We start from the raw sequence: 22,562 nt of genomic DNA on the forward strand, positions 1-22,562 counted from the left end.
GCAAGAAAATGGCAGATGAATTTTCATGTTGATAAATGCAAAGTAATGCATATTGGGAACCATAATCCCAACTATATGTATAAAATCATCAGGATTAAAATAGCCATTACCACTCAAGAGAGGGATCTTGGAGTCATTTTGGATAGTTCTCTGAAAATATACACTCAATGTCCAGCGGCAGCCAAAAAAGCAAACAGACTGCTAGGAATAATTTAAAAAAGGACAGAGAATATCCTATTGCCTCTATATAAATCTATGGTACTCCCACAATTTGAATACTGCATGAAGATGTGATTACCTCATCTTAAAAAAGATATCTTGGCATTGGAAAAAGTTCAGAAAAGGCAGAAAAATTATATGAGATATGGACCAGCTGCCAAATGAGGAGAGATTAATAAGACTGGGAATTTTCATCTTGGAAAGGAGACAACTAAGAGGAGATATGATGGAGGGCTATAAAATCATGATTGGCATGGAAAAAGTGAATAAAAGGAGGTCAGATGAGTGTCCTTGTGGGTACCCCACATCAGGTGGAGGATCCCCCTCATCGAGGCTCAGCATCTTCAGAGTAGTGTTCCTGGGGCCACACATGCACGGATCCTAAGCTGCGCATTCCTAGTGTGTTGACATCACACATGCACACGCCTTCCCCCCACCCACATCTTCTCTATCTCAGAGAGAAAGACCCCCTTAAAGAGGCCAGGAACTCCAGAGTAGAGGGGAGGCAATTAGGGTAGTGGAGAACCCCCTGGATAAAGTGCTTATAAGCCTTTTAGTAATCTTTTGGTGATGGGATGTGCAAGATTGAAGAATTATCTGTCTTAAGGTGAAAGGTTGTTATAGCAGCCAGGTGAACCTTGATAGAACTAATAGCAAGGCCTGATTGTTTAAGGTGCAATGAGTATGGAAGCCATTGATGGGGCAACATGATGGTCTGATAATCTCTTTTGTTTTGGAGTGTATGTCTTGTGGGTGTTCAGGGCCCTGCAATGGAGTAGTACATGCTGTACTGGTTCTGAACATTCTAGCTCTTGTGCAGAAACCATTGAGGTACCACGCCTTGAGATATAGCATGTGAAGGTTGGGATAACTTGTTTGGCTTCCTGGTTAGAAAAGGAGATCTGGGGTCTCTGGTAGGGGAACTGGTGGGGAGCATGACATCCTGGTGCGGAAGGGAAACCAGGGTTGTTCTGGCCACGATGGAGCTATGGGTATCACTCTGGAATTATCTGTTCTCACTTTGTGTATGACATTATTTAGGAGACGTATGGGAGGAAACACATACAGGAGATGAAAGGACCAGCTGATTAGGAAAACGCCACCTATGGATCCCGTCCTTATTCCCACTCTGGAGCAGAAGAGCTGATACTTCCAGTTTGTTTGCGTGATGAAGAGATCTATGGTGGGGTGGCCCCATTGGTGGAAGATCCAAGATAGGATGTTCTGGTTGATTTGTCGTTCGGGTTCTGAAGGGAGCGCTCTGCTGAGTGCATCAGCTGTAGTGTTGAGGTTGTCTGGGACATGAAAGGCAATGATTTTTATCTTGTGTGTTAAGCACCAGTTCCAGAAGGTCCTCGATTGGATACATAATGTATGTGATCAGGCTCTGCCCTGTCGATTTATATAAAACATAGCCACCATCTTGTCTGTGTATATTCTGATTGTTGGGAATAAAGGGAAGGAATCATTTGCATGCACACCTTAAGTTCCAGGACATTTATGTGCAGGTTCCTCTCTGTGTTGGACCACATTCTCTGGGCTGTATGGTATTGCAAGTGTACTCCCCATCCCGTGAGGGAGGCATCTGTAGTTATGGTAACAGACGTCTCTGATGCAAGGAATGGGATACCATAAAAGAGATTCTCAGACACTGTCTACCACTGGAGGGATTGCCTACTGTAATGGGGATGGATAAGGATTTGGAGGCTATTGGCTATTTTGTAAGATATTCATAAATTCATGCTGGTTTTCTGTGACCTCCTGCAATGGGATATTGAGCTTCATAGAGACACGCTTGAATATATCTTGAAAATGTGAAAAGTCATCAGCAGTAGTAGGCAGAGGAGGCATGACGGCTTCATCGGGCGAGGAAGATGCATTTGTATCCAGGGACATATTTGGAGATGGTCATTGTTTTGAGTATCTTCTATGTTCTGTCAGTGCTAAGACAATAGTGATTGTGATGGAGGAGAATGTTGAGGTATCCTGGCATGTTTCTTAGTATGCTGGTGTCTATAACACAAATGCCATGGATTCCAATAATGCCACTGTTGGTAAGGCATTGGAAGTGACGTCCATAGATTTCCATACCAGGGTGGCATGTCCCTTTGTCTTGTGTACGATGGATGGATTCTGGCAGAATAGATGGAGTGATCTGTAGGGGGAGAATTCTGTGGAGAGAAGACCACATCTACATCATCATCATCATTGTCGCTTGAAAATTTTTATGGCTAAAGTGTTCGTTGCAGTGCTAGGTTGCCCAGGGAGCGGTCACTGCCAAGGAAAGGTGAGTTGAAAGTAGAAGAAAAGAGCAAATCTCTGTGCTGTATATATTACTGTGCAGGTGTTGACAGTGCCATGGTTGGCTTCACCGAAGCAACTTCTGGTGCTGGATGTAATCTCAGCATCCAGCTGGCTGGTGATCTTGTCGGTGCTGTTGCAGCATTGGCTACCGCCGTGGGAGTCATGCTCAGCACCAGAAGTGATTGCGGTGTTGATGACGCATCCTTGATGACAGGTGGTGCGGACATATGGGGGGCAAACAACTTACACCCTGTGGCCTCAGTATGGGTTTTTTGTAGACCTGTTCTTGTGGTGGTGCCAGAGATGCCCATTGCATCATAAGTGCTGAGGTGCAGAGCCACAGCTGTTCTCAGCACCATAGTTCTTAGTGAGAACTTTTTTGGTGCCATAGGATTCTGAGGCAGTGAGGAAGCTCACTTTTTCATGGGCTTTTTATCTTTACATGCCTGAGGTGTCTTGGACTCTTGCCCTGGGTGAGAAGCAGGACATAGAGATTCTTTCAATAATATGAGCTTGAACTATAGTTCTCTGTCACAGCAGGTTCTTGATTTTAGTTTTGTACAGTGGGGGCAGTTTTGAGAAACGTGCCTCTCTGAGGCAGCAGAGATATTGTGAGTGTCCATCTGACACCAGAATGGGGTTGTTACATGAAGAGGAATGTTTAAATCCCGGTGAATCAGGCATAACACTAAACTAGCTAGCTGACTAACGGGTGGTGGTGGGGATATAAAGGAAAAATTTTGGGTTTTTTAGGTAGGAAGAATGAGTAACTAACTAACTAAGGGTATGTCTACACTACCCCGCTAGTTCGAACTAGCGGGGTAATGTATGCATACCGCACTTGCTAATGAAGCCCGGGATTTGAATTTCCCGGGCTTCATTAGCATAAGCGGGGAGCCGCCATTTTTAAATCCCCGCTGCTTCGAACCCCGTGCAGCGCGGCTACACGGGGCTCGAACTAGGTAGTTCGGACTAGGGTGCCTATTCCGAACTACCAGTACACCTCGTTTCACATATTGTTTTTAAAAGCCATCTGCAATAGTATTTTGCTGGGTGGGTTTAAGCAGACTTCCTAAGCAGCATATATTATCTTTCCTGGCAACAGATATTTCTGTTTAATGTCTAAATCTGGAGCTAATTTTAAATAAAGCTAGAAGATATTAAAATCTTCAGATCCTTTATCTACTGGGTGTTGTGTAAGCACAACTAAAGAAGATTAGATACCTTTTACATTATCTACCTGAAGACATAATTACAGGATATGAAATTAATTACTTTTTGTTCAAAATTGAGGCAATAAAATGCCCAAGAGCTGAAATTAGATGCTGGACAGCTTAGTGACTGTTTCATATCTGGGACCATTGTCTTTTGCAAAATCGTTTGGGTGATCTCAGCAAACAGACTCACAGGTAATACCCACAACACAAATCAGGATGGCCAAGGCTGTCGTAGCAAGCCCTATTTCTACATATGAGAGCAAGTTATACATGCTGCTCCTGATTGCAAAAGAGAAACATGACCAACATGGCAATCAGATCAGAAAAGAGTGTTTGGCAAGCTGGTTTTTGCTATTTGTAAGTTATTATGAGGGTGCTTTTGTGATGACTCTATGGTACACTAAGCTTAGTAATATGCCTTTCATGGAGTGCTCTACAGTTTAGTATCATTATCACTTTCATGATTCTATCATGAACAACAATCACATGAGCTGACTACATTTTATCACAGACCCCAGACTGAAATTTCTAAGTAGTAGTTACCCTGTGATAACTGTGCTGCAGGTGTGCTTAGTTTAATCTCCTGATTAAGTGATCTCTGACTTAAGAGGTAGATGCCCCAAAAAGATGCCAGATCCCCATTAATCAGACAAGCGTTTCTTTATCTAAGTGGTAGGCCTTTATACTTAAAAAAAAGGTTATGCCAGGGATGACTCTGTTGAAATGTTTTCTGAGTTTCATTCAGTGTACAATAAAGAATGCTTTTTCTGCTTTTTGAAATTATATTTATGTTTCAGTTAACTTTTGAACCTACCCATGATACAGAATGCTCACCAGGCTTTACTTCTCAGCTCCAGCTGCTTCCAGTATCATTGTACATTTAAAACAGTTACACAGACGTAAAATATTCCCTTGTTATTATGCATATTTTAGCTAAAGATCGCCATAATTTTAACCACAAGTAATAATGCACTATCAAATACACTTATACTAAACATGTTTCACTGCACCCACTTTTTGGGGATGCAAAATTCATTCCTGTGAAGGGAGAGAAGTAAAGAAATAGAAAAGTAGGGAAGGATAATGTACAAGAGCAATAAAAAGTAGAAAAGATAGCATTAAATGAAAGAATGCCATTTTTACCTCTCTGCAAAGTAACTATTCAGGCAGGGAGGAATAATTTTCTTTTTATATAATATTTAGGCTGCCTGGTTGAAAACTCAAAGTAATGAAATGCAAATGTTAAGCTTGTATATGCAACTCTGAGCCGGATCCTCAACTAGTGTGAATCATTTGGATCTAGACCAGGGGTCAGCAACGTATGGAACCTGTGCCATAAGTGGCACGCGAGCTGATTTTGAGTGATACATGCAGCAGGGAACTTGTGCTGTTGTTCCAGCCTGGCAGTAGATGCGAGGTGCCAAAACAAGGTCCAGCTCCTGACGCCAGGCCCTTTCAAACCTTCTGAGCAGCTGCACTCAGCTGAGGCACAGTGTCTGATGGGTCACAAGAGCTGGCGGTACAGATGCCAAAAAGGCTCAAGCTCCACTCCTCGCTTCCCCTCTCCCCCTCTGCAAGACTCAGTCATCAGCGCTTGTTTACGTCAGCACCTTGAGTGACTCGCACATGCTACAGGCTGCTCCTGACATCCCTTCATCTCACGCCTGTGCTCACTGTGCAAGTGAGAGGAGGGAGAAAGTGCGGGGCAGCCTGCTCAGAACTTCAGTGTGTGGGAAGGGGGGAAGGGGCACTTCTGCCTCCCCCAGGGCTGCCCAAGCAGTGGGGCCAGGAGCTGTGGTCTTCTCAAGGTTCAACCCCCCCAACACTCAGTCCACCATGCAGGGATGGGGTGGGGCCAATGACACCAGTGACAGGGGTAGGAGCCCCTGGCTCTGGCTGGTCCCTGTTACGTGTTGAGGTGTCTGCATCCAACTCACAGACACAGACAGAGCAAGTTGTTCCATGTGCTGTTCCTCTACCCACCCACTGTGGGAACAGCAATACAGTGACACACTGGCCGCAGGCTTTCCCCGCTGATGTCATTGGCTGGACAAAGCAAAGGGAACATGAAGCCAGGCATCCCCCCACATGCCCAGACCCCTGCACTCCAATTTCCCTCACTCCCCTCCCCTCCCCCTGCCAAGACCCCACATACCCCACTTGCTCCTCCATCCTCCCTTGCTCCTGCACCCTCCCTCTTGGCCACACACCCTACCCCAAGTCCTCTCCTGCACTCTGCCTTGCTCCTGTACTTCCCACCACCACCACCCTGTTCCTACCCCCACGCTGCTTCTTCATCCACCATTGCTCCTACACCCTCCCTCCTAGCAGGATATCCTACTCCCAGCCTGCTTCTGCACCTTACTTCCCACCAAGACCACCCTGTCCCCTCATTTTTGTCCCCACCCCAGAGTTTAAAGAGATCCACAAAATCCACTAACTCTGGAGCCCCAGAAAAGTAAATCTGACCTATGGGAATCCCCCAAACCTCAGTCCTCCCTGTCCCATCCCCTCGCTCCATGGGGCTGGAGCATCAGAGGAGTGAGGTGTCTCAGTTGGGGGCACATCAGTGAGGGTTGGGGGGTTTTGGAGTTTTTTTTGCTTCTCACTTGTGTGGTCCCCAACTGATTTTTCTGGGCGTCAGTGGCCCCCAACCCAGAAAAGATTCCCCCTCCCATAAATAGAGAAAACATTTAAACCATTTTACTTTATTTAAAATGAAGTTTGATAAACTAACATGAGAAAGTTAAAATGCTTAGTCTGTTTAATAATTTCAATTAAACCATTCTCCCTAGCTGCAGCACTAGCAAAATGGCTTGGGCATAATTATGTAGTTAATGGTGAGCTTCCATTAGCAAGTGGTGTTCTGCGGAAAGGTTTGTATTGAGCCAGGTGGTCCACAGGCCAAAAAGTTTGAAAACCCCTGCACTAGAGGGTGAGTGCTGCCCAGGCTGTGTCTCTGGGGTTGGGCGGCAGTGGGGGCGGCTGAGGGGAGTGGATAACATGTGGGAGGGCCCCCTGCCTCATAGCTGTACTGACCCTTGGGTGCCTGGTCTCTGGAAGGAAGGTGAGGGTGCCATGGACGAGACCCCCACAGGACCCTGCCCCCAGCAGGGCTGGACACCCTGGAGTCATCCACCCACAAAGCCCTGCCTTGCCTATTTCCCTGAACATCCCCCAAGCAACCCTAACCCCAGCCCATGCTGGTGATCCAGCATCACGCCCCCTAAAAGACTGGAAACAGTGCCAGCTTCCTGCTGGGAGAGAAGCCCCAAATCTCTGTGTTGCATCCGGCTTCCAGGGAAGCATGCGCTCTCACACTGCTCCTCCTCACAGGAAAAGCCGGAGCAGAACCCAGGGCAGGAGACCAAGTGGAGAGAGCCCCTTCTCCCTCCTCCAGGGAGATTAGCATGGCCAAGGGCAGGAGGGTTAAACCCTGGCACACCATTTTGGAAAGGTTGCCAACCCCTGATCTAGACCAATTTATACAAGCTGATGCTCTGTTCCCTTATCTCTTCTCCCAGTCAATACAACATTTAATTGCATGATTACTTACTGTATTTTAAACAGTATAAATTTTCCACAGTGCACTAACCTATAGTGTCATTCTAGGACACTGGTTTAGTAATGAATCATAGGGAAGAGTGCTACCTACTCAGTCACCAATAATATGTTTGACAAAATCCTGCATTTTCCTTGGCTGTCTCCTATCCAAGCACTGATCTAGCCTAACCCTGGTAGAGAACAAAGGTATTAAACTACTATTTAAAGTTTCTTCTAATCCTACAAATGCAGGAATTAGAGTTTATACTAGTGCCCCATCCTTAGCTGGCATCCTCGTGGTATTCTAAGACAGCCCACTGTTTTGTGACCATTGTGAATATGTAAAGAAAATGGGTTAACAAACAATGTAAACAAAAATCTAGGGACTAAAACGGCCTTAATTTTAGGCAGCCTTGGCAACTGCTCTAAGTTATGGCAACTTCCAAGTGCTGCCTGTGTTTTGTACCACAAGACATCATGGCTGTAGTTATATGAACTGTGGCTGTCCCAATTTAGTCCCTGGAACTGGTGCTTGCAGGGTCCACTTGCAAGCCCACTCACAATGTTCAACACTGCCTGTAGCCAGGGAATTCTCCCTCAATCCGTTAGAGACTATTTATAGTTCCTATACTCTGCCTGCGTAACATATAGGAGCAGAATCCTTCACAATGACTCATATGTGTACCCAGTGCAACTGCATTGATTTAAATGGAATTACATTTAGGATGAAGTTGGGTAAATTAAGGGAAAATTGACTCTTTGACTCAGAGTGTCCTTGCTTTCTTTGGTCTGAATCAGACCCTTAAGATAATTTTATTGTATTGACCATAATACCATTTTGTCCTGAATGACAGCAGCAGTAATGGGAATAATGGCAATGCTACCAGAGTCCCAAGTTTGCCAGTTTTTTCATCAGCAGTTCTTAATTTTTTATGCTACAGGAATGCATTCATGTCCCTGAAATGCAACTCCTTTAAGTTAAAAAGCACAACTCTTTTCCTGGGTGCTGTGTCTGTAAGTAGTGGATTTGGACAAAGTTGCTAATAGTTGAGTTGGAGATTTATCTATAAGCTATATGCCATATTTGCAAAAATGCTGAACACCCAGATGCTCCAATGGAAAGTAAGAGTTGCCAAGCACTTTTGAAAGCATGGTTTCTTCATTTAGCTGCCTAAAGGAGAGCAGTTGAATGCTGAGCACTTCTGAAAATCTCACTCTGTCTTCATTGTTGTTTTACAATTTTAAAATGTAAACAGTGTTCTTGGCAGTGCATAGGCTTCAAAGAAACACATGGTCATGTGCCACAGAACTCACATTCTCAGTAGACACTGTAGGTATGCAACAGCACTTTACTACTTAGGAGTCTTCATACAGTACCATTTGCTGAGCCATTTCAGTAAAGGAAAGTTAGTTGCCTTTCATGCTAAGTGCATAGAAGGGAATGCTTATTCACAAGGGGAGCATGAAAGCAATCACAAAGCTGTTTGCTTTAGCTACGTTAGTGCTTTTCAGGCTCTGATTGAGAGGCGTTCTAAGTGAAGATGTAAATTCTGATTTAATTATTGCAATGAAGCCTACAGTCTGTATTTCACAGCCCAAGAGTAAGTTTCCAGAATTCTATCTCATAGGGTACGTCTACACTGCAGTTGGGGGTGTGATTTGGTTTTCATGTAAATATATCCATGCAAGTTTTAATCAAGTTATCCCACTAAAAATATCAGTGAAGATGCAGTGTTATGGGCATCAGTGTGGGCTGCACAAATCCATTTGAACCCCACCTGCTCTTCATACATACTCAGTTGTGCCGTCTGTGCCACATCCCACACCACGGCTGTGCCTAGACTGGCCAGTTTTTCCGGAAAAGCAACCGCTTTTCTGGAAAAACTTGCCAGCTGTCTACACTGGCCACTTGAATTTCCGCAAAAGCACTGATGATCTCATGTAAGATTGTCAGTATTTTTGCAGAAATACTGTGCTGCTCCCATTTGGGCAAAAGTCTTTTTCCGAAAAACTTTTGCGCAAAATGGCCAGTGTAGACAGCAGAGATTTGTTTTCCGCAAAAAAGCCCTGATTGAGAAAATGGCGATCGGGGCTTTTTTGCGGAAAAGCGCATCTAGATTGGCCACGGATGCTTTTCCGCAAAAAGTGCTTTTGCGGAAAAGCGTCCTGCCAATCTAGACGCGCTTTTCCGAAAATGCTTTTAACGGAAAACTTTTCCGTTAAAAGCATTTCCAGAAAAATCATGCCAGTCTAGACATAGCCCCTCAGTTCCACTCTACCTCGTTTAGCAAGTTTAGCAAGCTGTTAGACTACAGCTGGTGCAGGTACATCTACACAAGCTACCAATCACATACCCAGCTATAGCATGGATATTCCCAGATATTTACTCAAGAGCTTTGCACACACAGCAGAGCAATAATGGTTTTAAAGAGCTTGTTCTTGAAAGATACTTAAGCTTTCTCAGGGCACATGGTCTCTCATTGGTCTAGGTCCCAGAGGAGCATTTGGTTCTGGTTGCTAATTGTATGCTATTTTATTTTAACATTCCAGTATGATGTCAGACTGTTCTATTTCACAAAATTGCATGAATGACTTCTGTAATAAAGTATGATGTATTAGATATCGTCATTAACATTTGTATCAAAAGTCCTATTCTCGTGGTGGGCTTGTAAATTTATTTTATCATAACATTGGGGAAGAAAAATAAAATATCGAGCTTGGCATTTACCAAAGTATAGGTCACAACCCCAGGTAATGGGATGAGGGCATCATGAGACTTTAATAAAAAAGGGAATGGGGAGAGAAAATGTACAAAGCATCTGTAAAAGGGGAGGGGAAAAGAGAAATAAAAGCTCACTCTGGCACATTGCAACCAATGTCAGTTTGCACACAAGCATGGAGTTGTTGGCTGAAGTATAGCAACTGGCATACAAACCACGTAGGTGCAGAGAATGCTGCTGTGCAGCCCAAGGGCACCATTGATGGGGGTTCCTTTGATGGCTAAGACTGTTGAGAGAGGGCTGATTGTGGGTGAAGGGGTTCGTGGTCCTGGGGAAATGCAAGGGTCAGGAGCTCATAGGTACAGGTTACCTGAGGGAATTTCCCCTTCCCTTGTGGATTGAGGGAAGTTCCTGGGAGGGAGTTGGTGTAGGGGCTTAAGAGTCAGGATTGTCTGGATGCTGGCTTGTGAGGGGTCCCTGAGAGGAGCTGAGAGAGAGAGAGAGCATCACAGCCAGGGGCTAGTTTTTCTGTGCCTCACAGGTAGGAGTTTGTACTTTTAATTAAAAAAACAAACAAAACAAAGACTGGTGGGGGGAGGGAGGTCACGCTAACAGAGGTGAACCTAAAAGTGATTGTGGCCTGAAAAAGTTTGGAAACCACAGATTTAGCCTAATGAAGTGTTGAAATCCTGTGAGCACTGGAATGTTTTTAGAGGATTATAATAAAATTGGGGTTTATCTGTCAGTTACATGAACTTTGTGCTGCTGAAGGGTTCTGTCCTATTAGACAACTGGGACTAGAGGATGTCAATCCATCACAGTTCTTGAATAACCTGAAAATCCATACATAACACTGCTGGAGAAAAATTGGCAACTTTCCCCTGTGAGCCTGACACTCCTTTTTTACTGTCAAAGCCATGTACCTAGGAACAATAGGCACAATAGAACATTTTTCATTTTACTGCAGGGGAAATACTGCATACACTGCTCCCACAGGGCATGTCTACACTAGGAAATTATTTCAAAATAACTTATTTCAAAACAATAACTCCTGAAAGAACTATTTCAAAATACAGGCAGTCCCCGGGTTACATCGGATCCCTACTTACAAACGGGGTGAGGCAACCCTGCACTAGCTGCTTCCCCCCAGCAGACCAGGGAGACGCGAAGCTAGCGCCCGCCCGCAGCAGACCAAGGAGACGCGGAGCGGCTTTTCTCAGCAGACACCTCAGCTTGAGAATAAAGGACTGAGGGAAGTGAGGTGTGGGAGAATAAAACTGAGCTCTGGAGAAATGTTTGGCTAGAGTTTCCCCTACAATATGTACCAGTTCCGACTTACATACAAATTCAACTTAAGAACAAACCTACAGTCCCTATCTTGTACGTAACCCGGGGACCGCCTGTAGTGTCTTCACAATACAGGGAAGGCTCAAAATTAGTCTGAGGTAGGCTCCCTTAATGTGGACATGCTACCTCAACTTAGAGCCTCAGTAAGCACTGGGGAGTAATTAGTGTGAATGACTCTGGAGAGTAGTTATTTTCAAATAGCAGCAGTGGAGCATCCACTCTAACTCTATTTCAAAATAACTATTGTCATAGAATCACAGAATCTTAGGGCTGGAAGAGACCTCAGTAGGTCATTGAATCAAGCCCCCTGCTCAAAGCAGGACCAACCCCAATTAAATCATCCCAGGCAGGACTTTGTTAAGCTGGGACTTAAAAACTTCTAGGGAGGGAGATTCCACCATCTCCCTAGGTAACCCATTCTAGTACTTCACCACCCTCCTAATAAAACAGTTTTTCCTAATATCCAACCTACACCTCCCCCACTGTTACTTGAGACTATTCCTCCGTGTTCTGTTATCTGTCACCACTGAGGAAAGCTTCTCTCCATCCTTTCTGGACCACCCTCCCTTCAGGAAGTTGAAGGCTGCTATCAAATTCCCCCTCACTCTTCTCTGCTGTAGGCTAAATGAGCCCAAATTCCTGAGCTTGTCCTCATAAGTCATGTGCTCCAGCCCCCTCATCAATTTAGTTGCCCTTCACTTTGTGTATCGGGGGACCCAGAATTGGATGCAATACTTCAGATGTGGCCTCACCAGTGCCAAATAATGGGGAATAATCATTTCCCTATATGCTGGCAATGCTTCTACTAATGCACCCTAATATACTATTAGCCTTCTTGGCAACAAGGGCACTCTGTTGACTCATGTCCAGCTTCTCATCCACTGTAATCTCCAGGTCCCTTTCTGCACAACAGCTGCTTAGCCATTTTGTCCCCAGCCTGCAGCAGTGCTTGGATTCTTCCACCCGAAGTGCAGGACTCTGCACTTCTTGTTGAACCTCATCAGATTTCTTTTGGCCCAATACTCCAATTTGTCTAGATCACGCTGCACCCTATCTCTACTCTCCAGCCTATTTATCTTTCTCCCTACCTTAGGGTGTGTCTAGACTACAGGGTTTTGTCGACAAAAGTGGACTTTTGTCGACAAAACTATACCTGCGTCCACACTGCCTTTGAGTTATGTCGACATAACATCGACAAAACTCAGCAGTTTTGTCGACGTATGTAAACCTCATTCTGTGAGGAATAACGCCTTTTATCAACAGAGTTCTGTCGATAGAAGGCATTATTGCATCTACACTGTCCTTTGCATCCACACTGTGATGTCGACAAAGCGGCTTGCTTTGTCGACAGAACTGGATGTAGTCTAGACGCTCTTTGTCGACAGTATCTGTCGACAAAACCCTGTAGTCTAGACATACCCTTAGTGTCTTCCATAAACTTACTGAGGGTGAAATCTATCCCTCATCTATGTCATTGAACAAAACTGGCCCCAGAACTAACCGTTAGGGCACTTCACTTGATCCAACCACCAACCGGACATCGAGCCATTGATCACTACTCATTGAGCCTGATAATCTAGCCAGCTTTTTATCCACCTTATAGTCCACTTATATAATCCATACTTCTTTAATGTGCTGGCAAGAATACTGTGGGTGATCATACAAAAAGCTTTGCTATAGTCAAGGTATATCACATCCATTGCCTTCCCTATATCTACAGAGCCAGTTATTTTGTCATAGAAGGCAACCAGGTTAGTCAGCTATGACCTGCCCTGGGTGAATCCATGTTGACCACTCTTGATAATTTTCCTCTCTTCCAAATGCTTCAACATGGATTCCTTGAGGATTCTCTCCATGATTTGTCCAGGTGAGGTGAGGCTGACCAGTCTGTATTTCTCCAGATTCTCCTTCTTCCCTTTTTTTAAAAGATGAGTACTCCATCTGCTTTTTTCCAGTCATCTAGGACCTCTGCTGATCACCATGAGTTTTCAAAGATAAAAGCCAATGGCCCTGCAATCACTTCAGTCAACTCCCTCAGCACCGTTGGATGCATTATCTCCAGCCTATGGATTTGTGTATGTCCTGCTTTTCTAAATAAATTTTAACCTGTTCTTTCTCCACTGAGGGCTGCCCAGCTTCTACCCATACTGTGCTGCCCAGTGCAGCAGTTTGGGAGCTGACCTTATCTGTGAAGACAAAGGCAAAAAAGTAAAAAAAGCATTGAGTTCTTCAGCTTTTCCCACATCATCTGTCACTCATCCAGTAAGGGTCCCCACACCTTCCCTGACTATCCTCTTATTGCTAATATGCCTGTAGAAATCTTTCTTGTTACCCCTCACATACCTTGCTAGCTGCATTTACAATTGTGCTTTGGTCTTCCTTAATTACACCCCTGCATGCTCAAGCAATAAATGTATATTCTTTCCTAGTCATCTGTCCAAGTTTCTGCTTCTTGTAAGCTTCCTTTTTGTGTTTAAGCTCACCAAAGATTTCATTGTTAAGCCAAGATGGTTGCCTACCATATTTGCTTTTCTTACTGTACACTGGGATGGTTTGTTCCTGCACGTTCAATAAGGCTTCTTTAAATTACAGCCAGCTGTCCTGGACTCCTTTTTTCTTCACCTTAGCATCCCAGGGGATCCTGCCCATCAGTTCCCAGAGGGAGTCAAAGTCTGCTTTTCTGAAGTCCAGGATCTGTATTTTGCTGCTTTCCTTTTTTCCTTTGGTCAGGATCCTGAACTCAACCATCTCATGATCACCTCTGCTCATCTTGCCACCCATATCTACTTCCCCAACAAATGCTTCCATGTTTGTGTGCAGCAGGTCAAATTAAGCATGGCTCCTGGTTGGTTCCTTCAGGAAACTGTCCGCAATATGACAGATTGAGATGGGAAAGAGTGGGTGGCTAGAAAAGAGTACAATTGAGTGGGTAGAAAAGAGGAGGAGCAGAGAGTCTGGGATGGTGAAAAGAATGGAGATACAGAGGGTTAGAAATTAGGTCTGAGTGAGCACATGGAAAAGGAGGGAGAGAACACAATGCAGGAGGGAAATGAAGGGAGATTTAAGGGAGAGAAGACAGATAAGGAAAAGCTAAAAATAACAATGGAGGAGAATACACACCCAAATGTAAAGAAGAAAAGGAAGTGGTAAGGGGAAAGGGAAAGAATGAAGAACAAAGGCACAAGACACAGTTACATGTTTATAAATGTATTTAGTAGGAAATTGAATGCCAGAATTGTAAAAGTACCATGTGAAGGAATGTTTTATTTTATGTAGATATGTGTGCATTTTCATATAGCAATATATTTTTAGATAGATAGATAGATCTGTGTATATACCAGAGTTCTAATGACTGAGGAAACAATGTCGGAAATAATGGAATTATTATTGCTTATATTACAGTCGCATCTATAAACCTCAATCAAGAACAGGGAGTACTTTTGTAGTAGGTGCTACTTATGAGTGTATGTATATAGAGAAAGAGTGAGAGGGATGGGCTAAGAATTGATGGAGAAAAGAATGTAGAGTGGGTAACATTACATCTGTATAGTAACTAGTTCTTAAATAACACTTTTATTAGTAGACCTCAAAGCACTTTACAGTGTATTTATCCTCACAAAACTTCTCTGAGGTAGTGAAGTATTATAAGCCCCATTTTACAGATGGAGAACTGAGGAACTGAGAGTATGAGGTCTGGTCTACAATTAAAACTTAGCAGCATTGCTTGAGGTGTGAAAAAAATCACACTATGAAAGACTTGTCTACAGTCACAACAGGAAATCTATGGTTTAACAATGATTAGAAGCCAGCTTTCCGGATTCTTAGGTAAGTGTTTTAACCACTGGGCCAAATGTCAATGCTCAGTAAAGCAGCCTTTGGCTGTGATCGAAGCCTAGATGAAGGCCCCATGCCAAAAGTCAGAGGGTATAAATTATCCTGTGAGCTCACATTCCAGATAAATCTGGTCATTTTTACAGCAGCAGAAAATCCACTAAAATTCTTTGGTGGGCAGTCATGATTGGGGCAACTCAGCTGGTGCAAGTGCGAGTGCACTAGAGCAGTGAGTCCCATACCAATATCACCTTGTGAGATCACGTAACATATACACATCTATTTAACTCCATGACCTCATGGAAGGCAGCTCAGCTTCTGCTCCATGACAACACTCCCATCCTGGTCCTCACCAATGGGGATATACTACGCCTGTGGCTATCCCCGAGCGCTGTCCACCAGCACCAGTCAGAGCTGTTTCCTTCCTTCCCTTACTCCAGCATATATCAGGGTATGTCTACACTACCCCCCTAGTTCAAACTGGGGGGGGGGGTAATGTAGTCATACGGAGTTGCAAATGAAGCCCGGGATTTGAATTTCCCGGGCTTCATTTGCATAAAGCCGGCCGGCTCCATTTTTAAATGCTGGCTAGGTCGGACCCCGTGCCGTGCGGCTACACGCGGCACGGACTAGCTAGTTCGGATTAGGCTTCCTAATCCAAACTAGCTGTACACCTCGTTCCAAGATTGCTCAGAGTCTTACAAAAAGTCTGGCTAGAGTTACATAACTGGACATGTGGAGCAGCTTCATACAAATTAGAATATGAATTAGTAAGAAAGACCTTCATAAATTCACTCCTTCTCCCACAAGCACAACTGAGAAACAGACTTTTGCGTCAAGTATCAGAGGGGTAGTCATGTTAGTTTGTATCTACAAAAGTGACAAGGAGTCCTGTAGCACCTTATAGACTAACAGATATATTGGAGCATAAGCTTTCGTGGGCAAAGACCCACTTCATCAGATGCATGTAGTGGAAATTTCCAGAGACAGGTATAAATATGCAGGCAAGAAGACTTTAGTGTATGCATCAAACCTTCAGTTGTAATGCTGCTAAATTCCCAGTCTAGAAGGACAGAAAGATCAGACCTTAAAAGCATCAGTTCTACCAGTGCCCCACACTTTCTTCACTCTCCTCTTCTGCTGAACATTAATGCCAACCCACACTTTTCTATATAAAGGCTAATGGGACATTTTATTTCACTCAGTTGTGTGAGCCTCACATTATACGAAGGCTGTGAAACAGATTTCCTTTTGATCATGTCTTAATTGTATGGGTGATGATTCATAATTAAACAATTTGTAATTATCAGATATTAGTATAAAGCCTGAGACAGAAAGGTGTGTCTAAATCTGGGTGATATGACATAATGGTGTCTTGATTCCTGAAGAAAAAGCTATTAATCACATTAAAATAATTAAACTTTAATACACCTCCTAAAATTCTCGCTCTATCTTCAACAGAAGAGATCCGTAGCTACTTTAGAAAAAAGGTAGTCAAGATCTGAACTGGTCCCACTATTGCATAGAATCATAGAACCATGGGGTAGAAGTACTACGACTACGTCTAGACTGGCATGATTTTCTGCAAATGCTTTTAACGGAAAAGTTTTCCGATAAAAGCATTTGTGGAAAAGAGCGTCTAGATTGGCACGGACTCTTTTCCGCAAAAGCACTTTTTGTGGAAAAGTGTCCATACCAACCTAGACGCGGTTTTGCGCAAAACAATATCGCGTTGTCTACACTGGCCCTCTTGCGCAAAAGCATTTGCACAAGAGGGCTTTTGCCCGAACGGGAGCAGCATAGCATTTCCACAAGAAGCACTGATTTCAGACAGTAGGAAGTCAGTGTTCTTGCAGAAAGTCAAGCAGCCAGTGTAGACAGCTGGCAAGCTTTTCTGTAAAAGCAGCTGTTTTTGCGGAAAAATTTGCCAATCTAGACGCAGCCTACAAGGGTCATCTAATCTAACCCCCTGCCAAGATGCAGGATTTTTTGTGGCTAAGCCATTGAAGACTGCTGGTTATCCAGCCTCTTTTTGGCTTTCACAACTTGCCATGCAGTTTGTTCCATTGTCCTACTGCTCTTAGGAAGTTTTTTTGACATTTAATCTAAATCTGCTATGCTATGGTTTGAACCCACTGCCTCTTTTCCTGCCCTCTCTGGCAGAGAGAATATTTCTCCATCTTTTTTAAGGCAGCTTTTCAAGTATTTTAAGACTGCTATCATGCCCTCCCCTTACTTTCTTTGCCAAGCCAAATATACCAAGGTCCTTCAGTCTTTGCTTATATGGCTTGCATTCTATCCCTTAGACCATCTTTGTTGCTCACCTTGGGATCCTTTTCAGTTTCTCTGCATCTTTTAAACTATGGTGACCAAAATTCATCCAACTTCCTCTCTGCTAGCACCCTCTCTTTATTCTCCCCATCACCAACACTAAAGTTTTGGCTTGCTCTCCTCTTTTAACCCTTTCACTGTCACAATGACCCCCATCCCCTATTATCTCTGACATCCACAATCATCCACTTTCATGCCCTCCTAACCCTCCTCAATATCTGATTCTCCTCTGCCCTTTCACTTCACAATTACAAATATGCTCAAAATCAACAAGATAAAATTCAACAAAGACATGTGCAAAGTACTGCACTTAGGAAGAAAAAAATCAAATGCACAACTATAAAATGGGATGGCTAGGCAGTAATAGTACTGACAAAAGATCAGGGAACGCCAAAGGATCACTAATGAATATGCATTAATGTGATGCAATTGTGAAAAAGGCTTACACCTTTCTGGGTTGTATTAACAAGACTATTATACATAAGACAGAGGAGGTAACTGTCCCATTCCGCTGGCACTGGTGAAGCTACAGCTGTAGTACTGCATCCCATTCTGATCACTAGCCTTTTAGAAAGATGTGGACAAACTGAAGGGAGCCCAGAGAAGAGCAAAAAAATAATTAAAAAAATTAGAAAGGTTAAAAAACACTGGGCATACTCAGATTTGAGAAAAGATGGGGGAATATGATAACAGTCTTCAAATACGTTAAGGGCTTTTACAAAGAGGATGGTGATCAATTGTTCTCCATATCCACTATGCTCCAGACTCCTCAAAAAGTCATCTCTTGATCCACCTGCCTTTCCAACTCCTGCCTCTTCTCTCTTTTTCTTCACCTCAAAAATCATTGGATCTTACTATCCCTCACCTTCTCCACTACTCCATTAATGGTTCTAGTCTTGAATGCCCATTTCTCTGATTCTCTCACATCCATCTTAACATCTTTTCTCCCTCTCATTCTACCAATGGAAATCTCTGAATTAACCAATAACCCACTACCTATTTCTACCCCCCCAAAAAAACCATCCTCAAGAGTAATTTATTTCATGATGCCTAAAAATGAGTTTGTGGGACAGTCATGTGTAGATAAATATTTAAGGTTAAGAAGACAATGTATATATTACAAATAATTTTATTGTGTCCCTCTCCCTGACCTTCAGCTTGTTACTTGGCCTCATGAATTATAAACCGTAGCTAGCACAATGTGGGTATTACTGGACCTAATAATACACATTAATAAATCTATTATGAAATTATGCTTGTCACTGGTGACATCTTATGATACCACGAGGTACTTTAATAATTAAATTAAAGCTTATTCTTACTATTATGTTCACCAGTACCTTTTCTACATTGTAAAATGAATGAAGCAAATCATATCTCCCTATCTACACAGAAGTCTTTATCACGCTTCTTCCTCTATGATTTGATGCCCTTGTCCATGTGAGCTTTTCAAAAATGAGTAAACAAAAAGTCTATTCATTTTCATCAGTCAATAGACACTAATCACAGCAGGGTACACCCAGACCTCCAGGGATTATTCTCAGCAGAACTGACAATTCTCTCAGTATTTGGGTCATGCAAAGGTACAGTGATTCACATCTATAGGGCCTGGTAACTGATAGAGCTATTTGCCTAAAGACTGGTAGGTTGGTAAGATTTTTTTCCTCACCTGCAGCATTTGCATGTCAACAGAGGTGCAGATATCTCAGTGTAATCAGAGGAATTTAAAAATATGAAGGAATTTCGTTAGCTTTCTTCTAATCCTATAGAAGCATATTGTTTTAACCATATTATATGACTTTTTAAATCACATCCTGCCTTTAAAAAACACAAACATGATATCAAGTTATTACGCAATTGATGGGTAAAGACAACCATTTGCTAAAATAAAACTGCTCTTAGGTGAAAACTCAAAATAATCTTTTTCAGTTCTATACCTTCCTGATAGGTTCTATTTCTGTATTTCCATTGTTCTGTCCCTATTACTTATTTTTTATACTGAATCTAATAAAGACTACATTTAAAAAAAAATACAATAGTATTTAAATATTGACCAAATGATAATAGAAAAGTTATCATTGTAATCATATTCTTTCCAACTTAATTTATCTCAGGTTTCCTAAGGAACCATTTAACTTTGAAAAGCCAAAGTAAATCCATAGTTCTTAGCTCCTCCTACTGTTAAATTCAAGTCCAATTAGTATATGGATAGCAGTTATCAGTGTCAAGGCCACTGCCTAGCTCCTATAGCGCAAATCACATATCCAAAGCAATGTTTGTACAAGTCTTGTGCTTCCACTGAACTATGAGAAATACATTTTCTAAATAAACAAGATAAAGAGATATTTCAGCCTTTTTATAGCAAATGAAATCTAATGCATTGCACTGTCAACTAAGAGGAATGCATATGTATAAAGTACATTTAGGAAAGGAAGACTTATCTCTTTATACACTACTTAATCTTTTGTACATCAATTTATCTTAATCTGGGGACTGAATTTTCCTCATTTCCCTTCAATTCGAGATCTGTCCACAATGAATGTGAAAGAAGAGAACGTTGAAATAAAGGAAACGTTTCCAAAAGAAGTGGAACTATGTTACCATGACAGGGCCCCACAGCATGCATGCTTAAAGTGCTTTAATATTGGTATATTGCCAACTATATTTTATTAACAAAGAAGGGGTTCATAATGAGTTTCTTAATAAATGTCTTTGATATAAAATTCGACCGAGATTTTGCAGCATAAAAGTAGTCTTTCATTTAGCACAGAGATGTTATGAAATATTCTGCGTCTAACTTAGATCTAGTCTTAACAAAGTTTTATTACTTTAGACTGAGTTCCTTCAAGTCACAAAATAATGCTATTGAAGATCTGAAGTAACAATACAAACCCGGGAACTGCCTGTAATGGGAACTTAATGTTCAGTTTTAGGAAACGCCTCAAGTTTAACATTAAAGCTATTCTAAAGTTGCATCCTTATAAAACACACTGAATTATGCGCCGCACAAAAGCTATACGATACCCATTATTTCTCCAGGGCAAGGGCTGAGTACAGGGTTTGGCACAGTTCTAGCGCGCGGCCGAGGCAGGGGCACGGATTCGACTCAGTATAGTGCCATCGGTGCTAGAACTAGCGGTGTTGGGAGTGCAGCAGCACCCCTGGCTTGAAGAGGTGTCTCTTATAGACCGGGTTTACAGCGTGCTATAAACACCCTCACTGCCCAAATTGTTCCAGCCCCCTGCTCAATGTAGCAGTTTTAGGTGACGCTCAGCTTGCTTTGGAGCTGCAGCTCAGAGTGGCAGCGCTACAGGAGCGGGGCAGTGGCCGGGGAGCTGCAGCTCAGAGTGGCAGCGCTACAGGAGCGGGACAGTGGCCGGGGAGCTGCAGCTCAGAGTGGCAGCGCTACAGGAGCGGGGCAGTGGCCGGGCTCATCAGAGAGCGCGCCAGAGTTTCGAGCTGAGTGGAGCTGCCCTTGGACAAAGGTTGCCCGGCTGGAGCCAGGCGTGGCGGGGCTGCTTTCCGGGCACCCCCTGCTGGGTAGGAAAGGGCCAGCTGTTGCCGTCAGAGGGCCCCCGGCGGCCGGCCGCAGCCCGCTCGCCCCTACCTGAGTTCCTGAGCTTGCGGTTCTTGAAGACGGAGATGACGACCAGCAGGTTGCCCACGATGTCCACCACGGTGGTGAAGATCAGCACGCTGGACAGCGCCGGGACCACCCACGCCGGCCGCCGGGCCGCCGCCTCGCCCCGCTCCGCCAAGCCGAGGTCCCCGCGGCCGCCCAGCTCGCAGCAGTTCCTTAGGGAGCCATTCTCCAGCATCGCTGCCGGCGCGACCCCAGCAGCCTCCCGCCCGGGCTGGGGCTCCACGGGGCAGCGCCGGCTGCCGCCTTCCCGCCCCGGGTGCCCGGCTCTGGCGACTAGCCGGGCTCGGCGGCGGGCCGGGCTTTAAGGGGCTGCTCTCCCCCGCCCCGCGCGCACTCCCCCGCTGCCTCCCCGGCAGAAGGCGCTACGGGGCGGCGGGCGGGGCTGCAGGCAGCAGCCTCCTCCTGCCCCCCTCCCGCCTGCCCTCGCCCGCCGCCCATCTCTCGCCCGCCCCGGCCGGCAGCCCCGCCAGGAGCTGGGGCAGGCGGGGGAAGGGGTCGGAGGAGACACAGAGCCGCTGGCCAATCCCGCCCCGCTTCCCCCGCGCTCCCTCTGGCTCTCACACACGCGCTGACAAACTTTCCCGCGCGCCGCGAGCGGTGGGAGGGGGAGGGAGTCTGAGGGGAGCCCGCCCTGCGGAGCGCGCTGCTGGGGGGGGGAGGGGGGGAAGGGGGGAGGAGCTGCGGACGCGGCGCGTGCACACAGCTGCTGTGGGTGAGTCCGGGGCGAGCGATCGGAGCGTGCGTAAGGAAAGGGGATCCCCAAGGAGGGGGGGGGGATCACAGAAGGCGGGAGGGGCAGCAACCACAGGAGAGACGGGGAATCACTGCCGGGGGGAGGGGAGGCATGCACTGGGGAGAGGGATCGCACGGGGGAGGGAACATGCCCAGGGAGGGTGGTCACTGGGGAGGGGCATACATGGGAGGAGGCATCACAAGGGCGGCAGTGGTTTGCAACCTTTGTGGAGCCTTAAAACATTTCAGATGGAGATGTAGTCCTATGGCAGTCTAGTCTGCGGACCCCCGCAGGTGCACGGAGTACAAGTTGAAAACCACTGGCTTTGAAGAGAAGAAGCGGCATGGGTAAGGGGCAGAGAGCCGCAATCAGAGCGAGCATGGGTGAGATTGAGACTGGCACCCATGCCAGATGCAGGGAAACATTGTTTAATAAAAATGAAGGTTACTGCGAATTGGAGAAAGCTGTGGACAGTGGACTGAGTCTTTCTCTGTGGTACACCTCTCTCAAAAGTGCACTTAGACAAATCTGGATCTCTACCAAGAGATTTCCCTCCTGTTCAGTTTGAGGAAACACAGTAAGTTCACCACTAAAGGCTATTTTAGTAACTTGCATCCTTGTAAAACACACCAAATTATGCGCTGCACAGAAACTATACAATGCCCCATTAGACT

At 44.6% G+C, this 22,562-nt stretch overlaps 1 protein-coding gene across 1 annotated transcript in view; it reads right to left on the minus strand.

Annotated features, from left to right (window-relative positions):
- MTNR1B (melatonin receptor 1B) overlaps positions 1-21,731 on the minus strand; it is a 47,787-nt gene extending 26,056 nt beyond the window's left edge. The window contains exon 1 of the mRNA XM_075919372.1: positions 21,120-21,731. Coding sequence (XP_075775487.1) covers positions 21,120-21,330 — 211 coding nt within the window. The 5' untranslated portion in view covers positions 21,331-21,731. The remainder of the gene's footprint in view (positions 1-21,119) is intronic.
- Positions 21,732-22,562: the final 831 nt, after the last annotated feature.

This window comes from Pelodiscus sinensis, chromosome 1 (assembly GCF_049634645.1).
Source record: "Pelodiscus sinensis isolate JC-2024 chromosome 1, ASM4963464v1, whole genome shotgun sequence".
Classification (NCBI taxonomy): Eukaryota; Metazoa; Chordata; order Testudines; family Trionychidae; genus Pelodiscus; species Pelodiscus sinensis.